Genomic DNA, 11,977 nt, shown 5'->3' with positions numbered 1-11,977 from the left:
TTCCTTTTTTAATAACAGTCAGAAGCCCTACCAAACAACGATGTCAAGACATGCTTTGGCTCACACCAAGGCAAGCACAGTTTATTGCTGCAGCCTTGGTTGCTTTTCTTTAGCGACAAACTCAATCGGCTGTGCAGATGTATTTTAGGGCGTGTAGGCAGGGGTTCTATCTTCTATTTTCACACGGGCCGCTGGGAGCGGCCTGTAATACTCTTTTCGCTCGTCGCTACGGCACACTGTACCTGTTTGCTGTACCCATCACGGTTTTCGCGTCGTTCGTCGCTTCGGTTGCTTTCTCATGTTGCGCCTTGAGCTATGCCCACGTACTCTAACTACTTCAGAGGTTTTCGCTGCTGTCAGCAGTCGTTTTACACAACAGGTTTGCTGTCATTAATTGTCGTATTAGCGTGATGTGGCTTGTCTGCAAGATCGGTGCGTGACAAACAAGCGTTACCAAACTAGCGGCGTATTTCACTTCATTCGTGGCTACCGTCGCTTGCATGGAAGAGATCGAGGATGATCTGAGATAGCTTTGTTGGGTCAAATAAGGGAGCTTTGGCTATATGGCTTGTAACACTAGCGTAGTTGGCCTTGTCAGCAAGATCGGTGCGAGAGGAGCAAGCGCTATAACTGCCGAAATGTCTAAACTACGGTCAAAACAAGACACAAGCAACAATATCTATTGACACTTTGGTAATTATACTACATTTTTAGCCCACCAAAGCCTCTTGCTAGGATAGTGCAGTGGTAGAATGCTCGTCTAGCGTTTTGATAGTCGCAAGTTCAAATCTCGGGAAAGTTTTTTTTTTTTTTGTCCGTGAGGAATTTAATATCTTTTTTTTTTTACAAGGGTAAGCGCTTGTTTCCTGCTTCCAATCACGTCAACGTTGGCGATTTGTTCCGTCTATTTCTCTACCTCGAAATTCATCACCTGCTCCCACACACTCTCACTGGTTTTCGCCAAGGGCTGTCCGTACAGGATACGCACCTCCGGCTCTATCATGACATTATAGCTAACCCTTCCAAGGCGGACACCTCGGCCATTCTGGCACTTGATCTCCACAAAGCATTCGACAACGTCTCTCACGTTGCCATTCTTAACTCTATAAACTCGCTTGGACTTGGTGCGCGTACCTACTCTTACATCTCCTCCTTTCTTCGGGACCGCACGGCCACTCTACGATTCGGACCCCTCCAAACCTCGAACTTCCCATTCCCCGCAATAGGCACACCTCAGGGTTCGGTCATATCTCCTCTTCTATTCAATCTGGCGATGATCCCCATGGCCACTGCCTTGTCCTCCATCACAAATCTCCACACCTCTATCTATGCAGACGATATTACGTTATGGGTTAAATCAGGTAGCGATGCTCTAATCGAACACACACTCCAGCAAGGCGCAGACATTGTCCAAGCAACTGCGTCTCAGTTAGGCCTCCAGTGCTCCTCGCACAAATCCGAGCTACTTCTTTTGCACCCCCCTTGCAAGCAACCCCCCACGGAACCCCCCATCACAGTTTACGTCGACAACCATATCGTCCCTCATGTCTCCTCCCTCCGCGTGCTAGGTCTCACCATTCAGGCCAACCGGGGAAACGCGACCACCTTAACTAAACTCCGATCGCACGTACTTCAAACACTCAACCTCCTAAGAAGAATCACCACACGGCGTCACGGCATTTCCGAACCTGAACGCTTGCAACTTCTTCATTCCTTCGTACTCTCTCGCTTTACGTTTTACCTCCCGTACTGCAAACTCAATGCCTCTGACAAAACAAAACTAGATTGCCTACTACGACGCATATACCGAGTTGCTCTTCTAATACCTCCCAGCGCCCCCACCAGCCGTCTATTAGCCCTGGGCATTCACAACACCGTCGATGAAATCATCGAAGCCCACCGCACAGCCCAGATAGCCAGACTATCGCGCACGCATCCCGGCCGCGCCCTTCTCGCAGCGGCCCACCTGACCTCCCCTTTCCCCTCACCTATGGCCTCCCTTATTCCCACTACGTTACGCCAACTCTTGCATGTACGCCCACTGCCTCGCAATATGCACCCCCACCACCACGCCGACCGCCGACTGGCCAGGGCTAGACATCTGCAGCGCACATTCCCTCCCTCCCAGCATCATTTATACGTCGACGCAGCTAGCTACCACGATAAGCCGGCTTTCGCCACAACCGTCATTTCATCACTCGACAGCCCTCCCTTGGACGCACTCACGATACATACAACATCAGCTACCGCTGCGGAGGAGGCGGCTATCTCCCTCGCCCTAGTACAGTCTCCCACACCCAGAGTTGTCCTTTCGGATTCTCAGTCGGCAATTCGCAACTTCTCTGCAGGGCTAATCTCCCCACTCGCCCTCAAAATCCTCTCCCGCAGAACACCATCCCACCCCGTGGCTCTGCTGTGGACCCCGGCCCACACGGGAACAGACGCCAATGAAGCGGCCCACCGTACAGCTCGAGCTCTTGTCACCCGAGCAGGCCCTTCTATTGGCTCTACCCACGGCGCCCCCAGCTTCCGGGACGCTCTAGTCTCGTACCGGGATATTACCCAGCACTTCCGCCTCCTCCGCAGGATATATCCTCCCCCACACCCTTCCCTCACCCACGAAGCCGCTCGCCACTGGCGGCTACTACAAACCCACACAACCCCCTGTCGAACTCTCCTACACCGCATCAACCCCAATCTCTACCCTTCGCCTCTTTGCCCTCAATGTCTCCAGCCGGATACCCGCTACCATTCCCTTTGCGAGTGTCCCCACGACCCATTTCCCCCTTTTCCTTCCCCCTTACACTGGGAGCAGGCCCTGGAGAGCTCCGACCCGGAAGTGCAGTTCGCACTAACCAACCGGGCCGCCCAGGTCGCGGAGAACATTGCATCCTCCGCCACCCCTCTCCCCTAGACCCAGTTTGCAAATAAAGTGTTTCTCCTCCTCCTCCTCTAAAAAAGGAAAAGAAACCGCTGAGAATTGACCAGAATAAAGGCCGTCAAAACTATCGAAACTACTTTAACATCAATGTAAATGTGTCAGAGTTTTTCATTACTATGTACTTCTGCGTATGAAAACCTCAATTTGAAGATATAAACTTGTTATAGCTTTCAGAAACGAAAAGATTATTGCCAATATTCTCGTACTAACACGACTTTCGTCAAAGAGGTGCTGCTATTGCAGCCTGGCAACTATGTCTCACATTGTGTGTGCGTTTGTGAGGATCCCGCGTTTGTGCTGTGCTGTTTGCATCAGTTTTATCTGCAGATTTCCACCTGAAATCAAACTTATAGAAGTTTTATTGCGCGATGTCAGTCCTTCCAACCTACGCATGTGTTGAAAACATGGGCACTGGAAGAACGATCATCGCCGCCCGCCTCAAAAGACTGCGCGTCAAAAGTGGATGGCATTGCTTCCGAACAAAGTGTATTGGTGTTCGCAAAGTGAGGACGACAGTGAAGAAGGACTTTACGTAGGAAACATCGTTCCTGCTAGGGTAAGTAGGCATGTTTTATAAATCTGTACTTGTTTGGAACGGGTTCTGGTGTTTATGGGTCAGCGGTTCACTAAACCCCCATCTCATTTTCTCTTAAATCCTAGGGGACTTGCGTACTTTCTGGGCGACCTGGATTTACCTGTCCACGGTTTCCGCGGCAGTCAGCATCAAATTACGCGTAAGCTAGACCTTAACTACGACGCTCGCGCTGTAGTAGAGGGCTGCTAATTATTTGACATGATCACATCACGCGAGGTTCTTTAAAACCTATGCGTTTTTGCGTTATGTGTCTACCAAAATCTGCCTTCGCGACTGCAGATCCCGTCGAAATTTCGCGTGAGCGGCACAACGCTGTGATCAGTACACATTCGTGAATGCCTGCGGTATACGATGAAGTAACGTGGACAGGAGATGCCCTGGAAGTAGTGTACATGCGAAAAAGCGGGCACTTGATTCCGTAGGAGCAGCTCGCGGGAACTGTGGGGCTCGATATCAGAGGCATCTGCATTGTTGTAAATTAGTGATGAAAGTTAAGCAAGGTGTCAACATCCTAATATCCCGAAATTGAAGACCATACAGAGACTAACAAGGAAACTGTAGGCCCGCACTCTCAACTCGATTTATATTGGAGAATCGAACTTGCAAAGACAAGCTAGGCAATGCAATAGAGGATCCTCAACAAGCACACACTAGTCCCTATTGAAAGCTATGGACCCAGATAAGCTGCTAGCATGCGTCCAATGCAAATTAGCGTAGCGGTAAGCTTTGGATATATCATGAATACCCCAATCGCATTACTGGCGTGTCTAATAAACACATCCTTAATGTGACCTAAATTTCACTTTGGATGTTGCTGGAATGTTCTTATTATTGCCTTGATGGTGAATGTCCTTAAGCGATTACAAATCCACTTGATGTAAGCATTTGATCTTTGCGTGGCCTTCTCTTGTATTTCAACTACTGTCTGTGCACTCACAGATCGTGTACCTTCAGGTGCTGCTGCTGGCTGTCCTGGGTCGGCTGCCTGTCAGTCCAGTTCCCAAGGCTTTGCCAGGGCCTCCCCTGGCCAACCACCTGCTGGACCTAAGCTGCGGCCGGCCTTCCCTTGGTGCTCTGTATGCTTCGCCACCAGGAAAAGCCATTCCTTTGTCTGTCACCTGGCACCAAGTCACTCGGCACACCCCTTCAAACGCACGTCATTTCCTCGGCCCCAGGCACTGCTGCCATTCAGCGCACCCACCGATTCTGTACTTGCAGGTTAGTTATTGCACGTTGTGCAAACTTCCATTGTCATGATGTATACCTGTTAGCAGTGTTCTAGCCTCTGGTTATTGGAAACATTTTCGTGAAGCAGTGCTGTGCATTTTAAGCATGTTATTGGTTAGTGGGGATATTCAAGAGAATCTGGAGGCGCAGGAAGAGAAACCGAACTTTGTTTTAAAGGGTTCATTCGCATGGAATCAAGCCAGGCAATCCTTTTATAATGTTTCTATACATATGCAGCGGGTGTGGAGAGGGCCTATCCGTAATCCACATACTCATTCAATGCAAGGCACTTAACATAACACAATTCAAACACTTCTAACAACTATACACACGACATATTCCACAACACCCGTCATACTTCGTACGAGACAAGCCCATGTTTTCACTCAAACGTGTTTTCGAGTTTCTTACCGACGTAAAATTTTTACATCTCATTTCTTATCATGCATCTTGACAACCTGGCCCTTTACACCAGTTATCTTAATTATGTTGTGTCTTACTTTGTTTATTTTTACTGAAATGTTTTACTTTTACTTTCATGTCGCTCTCATAACACGACTTTTGTTTGGCGCTCTTTGCCCTTAGTTGGCCTTGCGCCATTAAAACCTAAACACCATCATCATCATAAAATATTTCTATAAGTCTTGAAGAACTAACCATACAAACTGACGTGGAACTACTTTCTATTTTAGGTAAGCTTAAAATTCCACCTACTTCAGATCCTACTGGTATTATTTACAGTGTACTGAAAAGTACAATCCACACTGTAGAATTCTGATGGCGCTATTTTCAGTCTCTCGACAGACGCTATTCTCAGTGATGGGTGGATAGCCGAGGTAGTACAAACCTTTCCATCTGGGTACCGTGCTTCACCATTAAACTACAGGCCAATTTCCCTAACAAGCACCATATGCAAGGTTGTGGAACATTTCATTCTCTCTCAAGTCACTAAGTACTTATAAAATTACATCATCATATTTGAATATCAGCATGGGGTTAAGAGTAACTCACAAGGGTTACTCTCGTAAAACGCAACTTTCTGGGATTCTTCAGGGTCTACATTTACACACTCCTGCACTTTATCTCAATTTTTCTAACGCATTTGATCGCATTACACACCGCAGACTACTTCTCAGACTTCACCCTAATGTCCTCATTTGGATCACGGATTTTCTTCCTTGTTGAATTAAAGGGGCCCTAAACAGGGTTCCAAATGTAGCGATTTTACGTGTTGTTCGCTGAAGGAACAGCATCCCGCAAAAAATGGTTTAAAAGTGTTAAGTATTAGCTTAGTTATTGTTCAATAAAAAGGGTTGGCAATAAGGCCTGGAGCTTTCACCCTGTCCTCGCACCTCTTAATCGGTGTGAATGCTATGGCATCACTGACATGCACAAGACCACCTAGAGACCTTACAGTTTCGAGGTACACACAGCCATTGACTCTGCTTGTCACGCTTTTCTTTTTTAGCAGGCGACGTGTATGCTCTGCCCACTGCTGGCTGCGCTGAGCTGAGTGGGGCAGTAAGCAGGCGGGCCGCTCGCACTGCCGTGGTTGCGTCGGTACGTCAGTTGTAGAATGGGGGAAATGAGTGTTTGACGGCCAGATAGGGGGGTCCCAAACACAACATGTTCGCTGGTGACTGTAATTGAAGATTTCCACCTACGATTGGCGGTTCGCTAGCATTTCTTGCAGGTGGCGCTGTTGCAGCGAGCAGGTCCCTCTAACTTGCGCAGAAAAGGCTTAGCATCGCCGCAGTTATTCAGTCACCACTTTACGAAGCTGAGCTGATGACGATTACCAGCGCAATCTTTCACTGCACTATTTCCCCCTTTCATGCATTTGTAAACTGATTTCCAGCAATAGTCCCCCTCTGGCGGGCAGTGACAAGTTTTAACTGCTGCGGTTCATGCCATATCACGTATACACTGATACACTGCATAGCGGGGTCCTTGTCGACCGTGCAGGCAGATGCTTGCCGCGGTCACGCTTGTAGCGGCGATTCCACCTGCAGAGACTCTCCGTGTTTTTCGGTGTTATTCATACTTTGCAAACAATGCACTATATCCACAAACTCAGCTAAGCTCGTGTAACGGATGGCGACGATCGACATTTGTTTTTCCAAAGATAGCTGTGCTGTAGTGCCGTTCGGCGGAACCGCCGAACCATGCACCCGCATTTCCACCGCAGCTGGGAACGCTGATTAACTGCAGATTTTAGGAAACCCGCCAAAAGCAACGCTGTAGTGTTCAGCACCAGCTTTGCCATGAAGGTTGCGTCAGAGTCGCAAAGTTACGTCAGAGTGTGTGAGAATGGCGACAAGGATTGACAGGTAAACAAGGAAAGAAGCGAAGACCTTTCTTGCACTTTTGTGCAGCATTCGCTTTACGCAGAGGTATTATATTTGGTATACGTTGTCGTGAACATGTTGTCTAGCAATTTTGTATTTGAAACCACTACCTTCGGAAGCCTATTTAATGCCCCTTCAAGTTAACGTCTGCTAATACCTCTACTTATTTTGCCCCCATTAATTTGGTGTCGTCCAAGGCAGTGTGCTTGGTCCTCTACGTTTTAAATCTATTTTTATCATCTACCATGTTGCATATCTTCCCGTGCACATCTCGTCGCAGACGATGTTGCAGTTTATCACACAATCTTTTTCGACAACCACCATCAATGCTTTCAAAATGATTAAAGCACTTCTCTGGGCTAGTTGTTCATATCACGCTTGGGTTAGATTAATGCGCTGCTTAGGCTTACGATACAAGGATGGAGACAAAGAAACACACAACGCAAATGGGTAAGTGCAAACAAGCAACTATTTGTTCTTTGGAACGCCTCCAACAGCTTTACAGAAAAGGGAAGAAACAAACACTAAAAAAAGGGTGGGGGGGGGGAGGGGGAGATTTAAGGCGAGAAATGAAACAACAAAATACAGAAATTTTGACTCTGAACTATTCAAGTTGAATGCGCAGAAGCCTAATCATCAGAATTTTCTGCGCACACCCGGATTTACAGGGGCCAGGGTGCATCTTTTAAAAGGACAGTTTTGCAACAACCTTAAGACTATGACGCGTGCTCACGTATTCTCCGAATGTGCCTGATCCCATGAAACAGGACTTCACAATTTTCCTTTTCTGCAGCTTGGGTGATCTGAACAAAACCTCGGTCTGCCCAAATAAAGCCTTCTATCCACACACTTTGTAGTGTGTGGCCAAGTTTCCAGGCCCGCTCGTCCGCTCACCTGTGTAGCGGGTGCTCCCTGAGCCTGGTGTTTACGCACCTGCCTGGGTGTTCCATCCAGCTTCTTTTGGAGTTCAAGGAGATGCGGTAGACAGCGCCGACCGAGCATTCAACAAATTTTGTTTTCTGCTTTGTGTCAAACTGATATTTTCACGCCGTGTTTCCATCCTGATTAACCCTATTACAAAGCCCTTTAACTTGATGGGGGCTGAGAAAACGACTCCAGCTTCTCGCTTCGCTTTTAGCTTCTTTATCTTGTGTATGTACAGGCTAACTTTCTTTCTCTGCTGTTCTATGGGCCCCTTGCTTGGCTTTACCACCTTTAGCACTTCTAGGCAGTGGACACAAGAACTTGCGTGGGAAACCCACTAGACCTTAAGCGTGCCCACTGTTACAGTTACAGGACTTTTTTTAGGGCTTGGAGGAAACAGCCTGCAACAATGCTTCTCTTTACTAGCTTTTTGCCATACTTGAGCACTTTCACACTGCATTTGAGGGGTTACAGTTCAAACATGAGACACCTGACAGCGATAGGCTGCGGTATTTAGACATTCAAATCCATTTTGGAGCATCCAACACGTGCGGGTCTTATCGAAGCGGGGGGGGGGGGGAAGGGGGGGGGTACCTACGGGGGGGTCCCTTTAAAGGGGGGTCCCTTTAACTCTGGACATCCGAAGCTAGTACAGAGAAGCATTGCTGCAGGCTGTTTCCTCCAAGCCCTAAAAAAAGTCCTGTAACTGTAACAGTGGGCACGCTTAAGGTCTAGTGGGTTTCCCACGCAAGTTCTTGTGTCCACTGCCTAGAAGTGCTAAAGGGGGTAAAGCCAAGCAAGGGCCCAAAGAACAGCAGAGAAAGAAAGTTAGCCTGTACATACACAAGACAAAGAAGCTAAAAGCGAAGCGAGAAGCTGGAGTCGTTTTCTCAGCCCCCATCAAATTAAAGGGCTTTGTAATAGGGTTAATCAGGATGGAAACACGGCGTGAAAATATCAGTTTGACACAAAGCAGAAAACAAAATTTGTTGAATGCTCGGTCGGCGCTGTCTACCGCATCCCCTTGAACTGCAAAAGAAGCTGGATGGGACACCCAGGCAGGTGCGTAAACACCAGGCTCAGGGAGCACCCGCTACACAGGTGAGCGGACGAGCGGGCCTGGAAACTTGGCCACACACTGCAAAGTGTGTGGATAGAAGGCTTTATTTGGGCAGACCGAGGTTTTGTTCAGATCACCCAAGCTGCAGAAAAGGAAAATTGTGAAGTCCTGTTTCATGGGATCAGGCACATTCGGAGAATACGTGAGCACGCGTCATAGTCTTAAGGTTGTTGCAAAACTGTCCTTTTAAAAGATGCACCCTGGCCCCTGTAAATCCGGGTGTGCGCAGAAAATTCTGATGATTAGGCTTCTGCGCATTCAACTTGAATAGTTCAGAGTCAAAATTTCTGTATTTCGTTGTTTCATTTCTCGCCCTTAAATCTCCCCCTCCCCCCCCCCCCCCAACCCTTTTTTTAGTGTTTGTTTCTTCTCTTTTCTGTAAAGCTGTTGGAGGCGTTCCAAAGAATAAATAGTTGTTTGTTTGCACTTACCCATTTGCGTTGTGTGTTTCTTCGTGGTAAGAGCATTGCGTAATTGTTGCTCACAGAAGAGCTGCACATTTGAGGCTAGAGGTGATGAATGAAGCATAACCTCTAGCTCCTGATGAAGAACTCTTTCCACAATTTGATAAGGAGCTCCTTTTGTTGCCTTCACCATTTTTGTAATTCTTCTATTTCCCATCTCAAAGGGAAAGACGGAGAAAGCCGATAACGGTCCTAAATTTTCCACACAGTTTTCGAGATGCAACAACTGGCGCACGTTACAGGTCATAAAACATTCTCCATACAGTCCTTCGGCTCTTGCCACGAACACTTGAAGCAGGTGTCCTAGAACAACAATACATTTAGCTATCGATTGTAAGCTTTAACACGATCCAAATTTTCATGAGAAGGAGGGTCATATGCGATGCAATTCATTTATTTTTGAGAGCTGTGACGAATTCCCCGCAATAGATGCTTATTTTAAATGCAAAGTTATTTGATGTCTTCGAGACTGCAATGGTTTGTTTCAGCCACCATCTAGTGTCATCAAATACTCGTTCAACTTATTCCAGCGAGAAGTCGCTGCAGACATTAGGCTCATATATCGGGCCCCTTGCCTCTGATTCATGTTGGTTTTGCCCCCCATTATTTCACTGTTGCTGTTTTCATGAATTGCATTATGGCCCGAGGGGCAGAGCTGGCCCAATAATAGTAAGGAGATGAGAGGTGGTTATCAAATGCTCCATCAGCGTTTCACTGTTTGTCACTCAAGCAGTGCAGGAAAGCCCAAGTGGAGAGACCTCGCTCGTAATTTTCAAATGGTTTTATTCGAACAAAATGGAAATTTGGGTGAGTTGGTACAAATTCATGATGAAATGTAATAGCGCAATAAACAACGAGGGACACAGAAGCGCCCGTCTTGTGAATTTTCTTCTGTGTCCCTCGCCGTTTATTGCGCTGTTACATTTCACCAGGTCTTATTCGGTTTGAGTTGAAATGAAATATTGCATTATTTGATTCAATTGTTATATTGTAGTTGCGAATTCTTGCACATTATTAAAGATCAGGGATAGGGGCAAAATAAACAATATTGCGAATGCAATGTTCTCACAACATAGCATCCACATAAACTCGTGAGGCAAGTGCCATGTCCAAGTGGTGGTCCGTGCTCAATACAAGATGTGCTGGTATAGGCTTGCGCCTCGGACCTTAGCGTCAGCCTGCAGCCATGCTGTGAGCTCAAGCTCATGAAGCTTAAGGGAAACATGGCTTTTCTTAGGTGCCCCTCCCCACACCTTTCTCCACTGCACTAGCACAATAATAAGGGACACATCTCCACATGTGACGAATCTTGCATTTAAGTGTGGGCCAACGATGTTTGGTGGTCATAGTCATAGCATTGTGAGCAAGCACAGCTTCTGCAGTTGTGAAGAGTAGCCTCATTTGACCATGGAAAGTCTTCACAGGTGGTACAACTAATTGAGCATGTATGTAATATCGCTTGATTAGTGGGTCAGACACACCCAAAAGGTTCACGTGCACCCTCTAAACACATGTTCTCTGCTCCCTCTCTTTTTCCATTTTGTGCAGGTGCCCATGGTTACTTCATGAAACACCGGAACAGTGAAGCTACCACGGAGAAGCGGCTGAAAGCATTTAACGGATATGTGGCCAACCTGCTGCGGGACATGAAATAAAAGGGAAAAGGCAGCAGCTTCCAAGTATTCTTTTGCGTATTCTACTGTGCAAGGATCTAAGCACATTCACAGCACAATATCAACACCTGCGCATTTAACGCTTGTATTACACGCACACATCGAATACATATTGTCGCTCACCCCAGCAAAATCTGTACGATAAACTCGAACGACATCGCTTGCAACGATCCGACTTGTATGATCCAACGTATACGATGAGCTACTACGATGAGCTACTACGATGTGCTACTACGATATCTCAATGATGTCGTTGAAGCCTATGATATCATTCACCTTACGATCCCATAATCTCGTATACGAGTTATCGTTCATATATCGTTTGATTTTTTTCAGTAGGGCCTCCGTCTCCACCGCGTGTCCATGCTCCTCATATACGGGTACTTATACACCCTCTCGGCCCATTTTTCCTCCTCCATCTCACGAAGTTGCTTCTCAAACTTTGCCTTGTTTTGCGCCTTCCCTTCCTCAAAGGACGACCAGCCCATCGGGTCTCTGGTTTCATGCAGAGAACAAAATTTCCGATCAATCTTGGTACCATGACCCCTCTCCAGACTCCCCTTACCACCTCGTATTTGTTGTAACCCCACGGGGCTCTATGCTTCATTACAGCCGCGTTCCGTCCTCATTTCATCTTAAGTGGAGCCTCATGCGCATGCATGTAGTCTCCGCCGTCCTTAAGCCA

The 11,977-nt window shown here is 47.2% G+C and overlaps 1 protein-coding gene across 4 annotated transcripts; it reads left to right on the top strand.

Moving 5' to 3' along the window:
* The first annotated feature begins 2,999 nt into the window (after positions 1–2,999).
* LOC144158846 (uncharacterized) lies at positions 3,000–11,298 on the top strand. 4 transcript variants are annotated; one of them, XM_077690012.1, is made up of 3 exons: positions 3,000–3,497; positions 4,476–4,754; positions 11,168–11,298. In XM_077690012.1, exons 1-3 carry the CDS (start codon positions 3,405–3,407, stop codon positions 11,186–11,188), a joined length of 393 nt encoding a protein of 130 aa, XP_077546138.1. In that variant the 5' UTR covers positions 3,000–3,404; the 3' UTR covers positions 11,189–11,298. The 4 variants fall into 4 exon arrangements, with proteins under 4 accessions (XP_077546138.1, XP_077546139.1, XP_077546137.1 ...); XM_077690013.1 differs by having other exon boundaries at positions 3,001–3,497; positions 4,491–4,754; XM_077690011.1 differs by lacking the exon at positions 3,000–3,497 and adding an exon at positions 3,504–3,675 and having other exon boundaries at positions 4,491–4,754.
* The last annotated feature ends 679 nt before the right edge of the window (positions 11,299–11,977 follow it).

The sequence above is a fragment of the Haemaphysalis longicornis genome, unplaced genomic scaffold (assembly GCF_048455015.1).
Source record: "Haemaphysalis longicornis isolate Haplotype H1 unplaced genomic scaffold, Haemaphysalis longicornis Haplotype H1 scaffold_10, whole genome shotgun sequence".
Taxonomy (NCBI): Eukaryota; Metazoa; Arthropoda; class Arachnida; order Ixodida; family Ixodidae; genus Haemaphysalis; species Haemaphysalis longicornis.
This window is presented reverse-complemented; position numbering and strand designations above follow the sequence as displayed.

Excerpts from the sequence above, each read along its gene's own strand:
- LOC144158846 (XM_077690010.1), top strand. The coding sequence starts at position 3,552 with ATGGGTCAGCGGTTCACTAAACCCCCATCTCATTTTCTCTTAAATCCT. Across the intron at positions 3,676-4,475 it reads CAGTCAGCATCAAATTACGC|ATCGTGTACCTTCAGGTGCT; the intron begins GTAAGCTAGACC and ends GTGCACTCACAG. Across the intron at positions 4,755-11,167 it reads CACCGATTCTGTACTTGCAG|GTGCCCATGGTTACTTCATG; the intron begins GTTAGTTATTGC and ends CATTTTGTGCAG.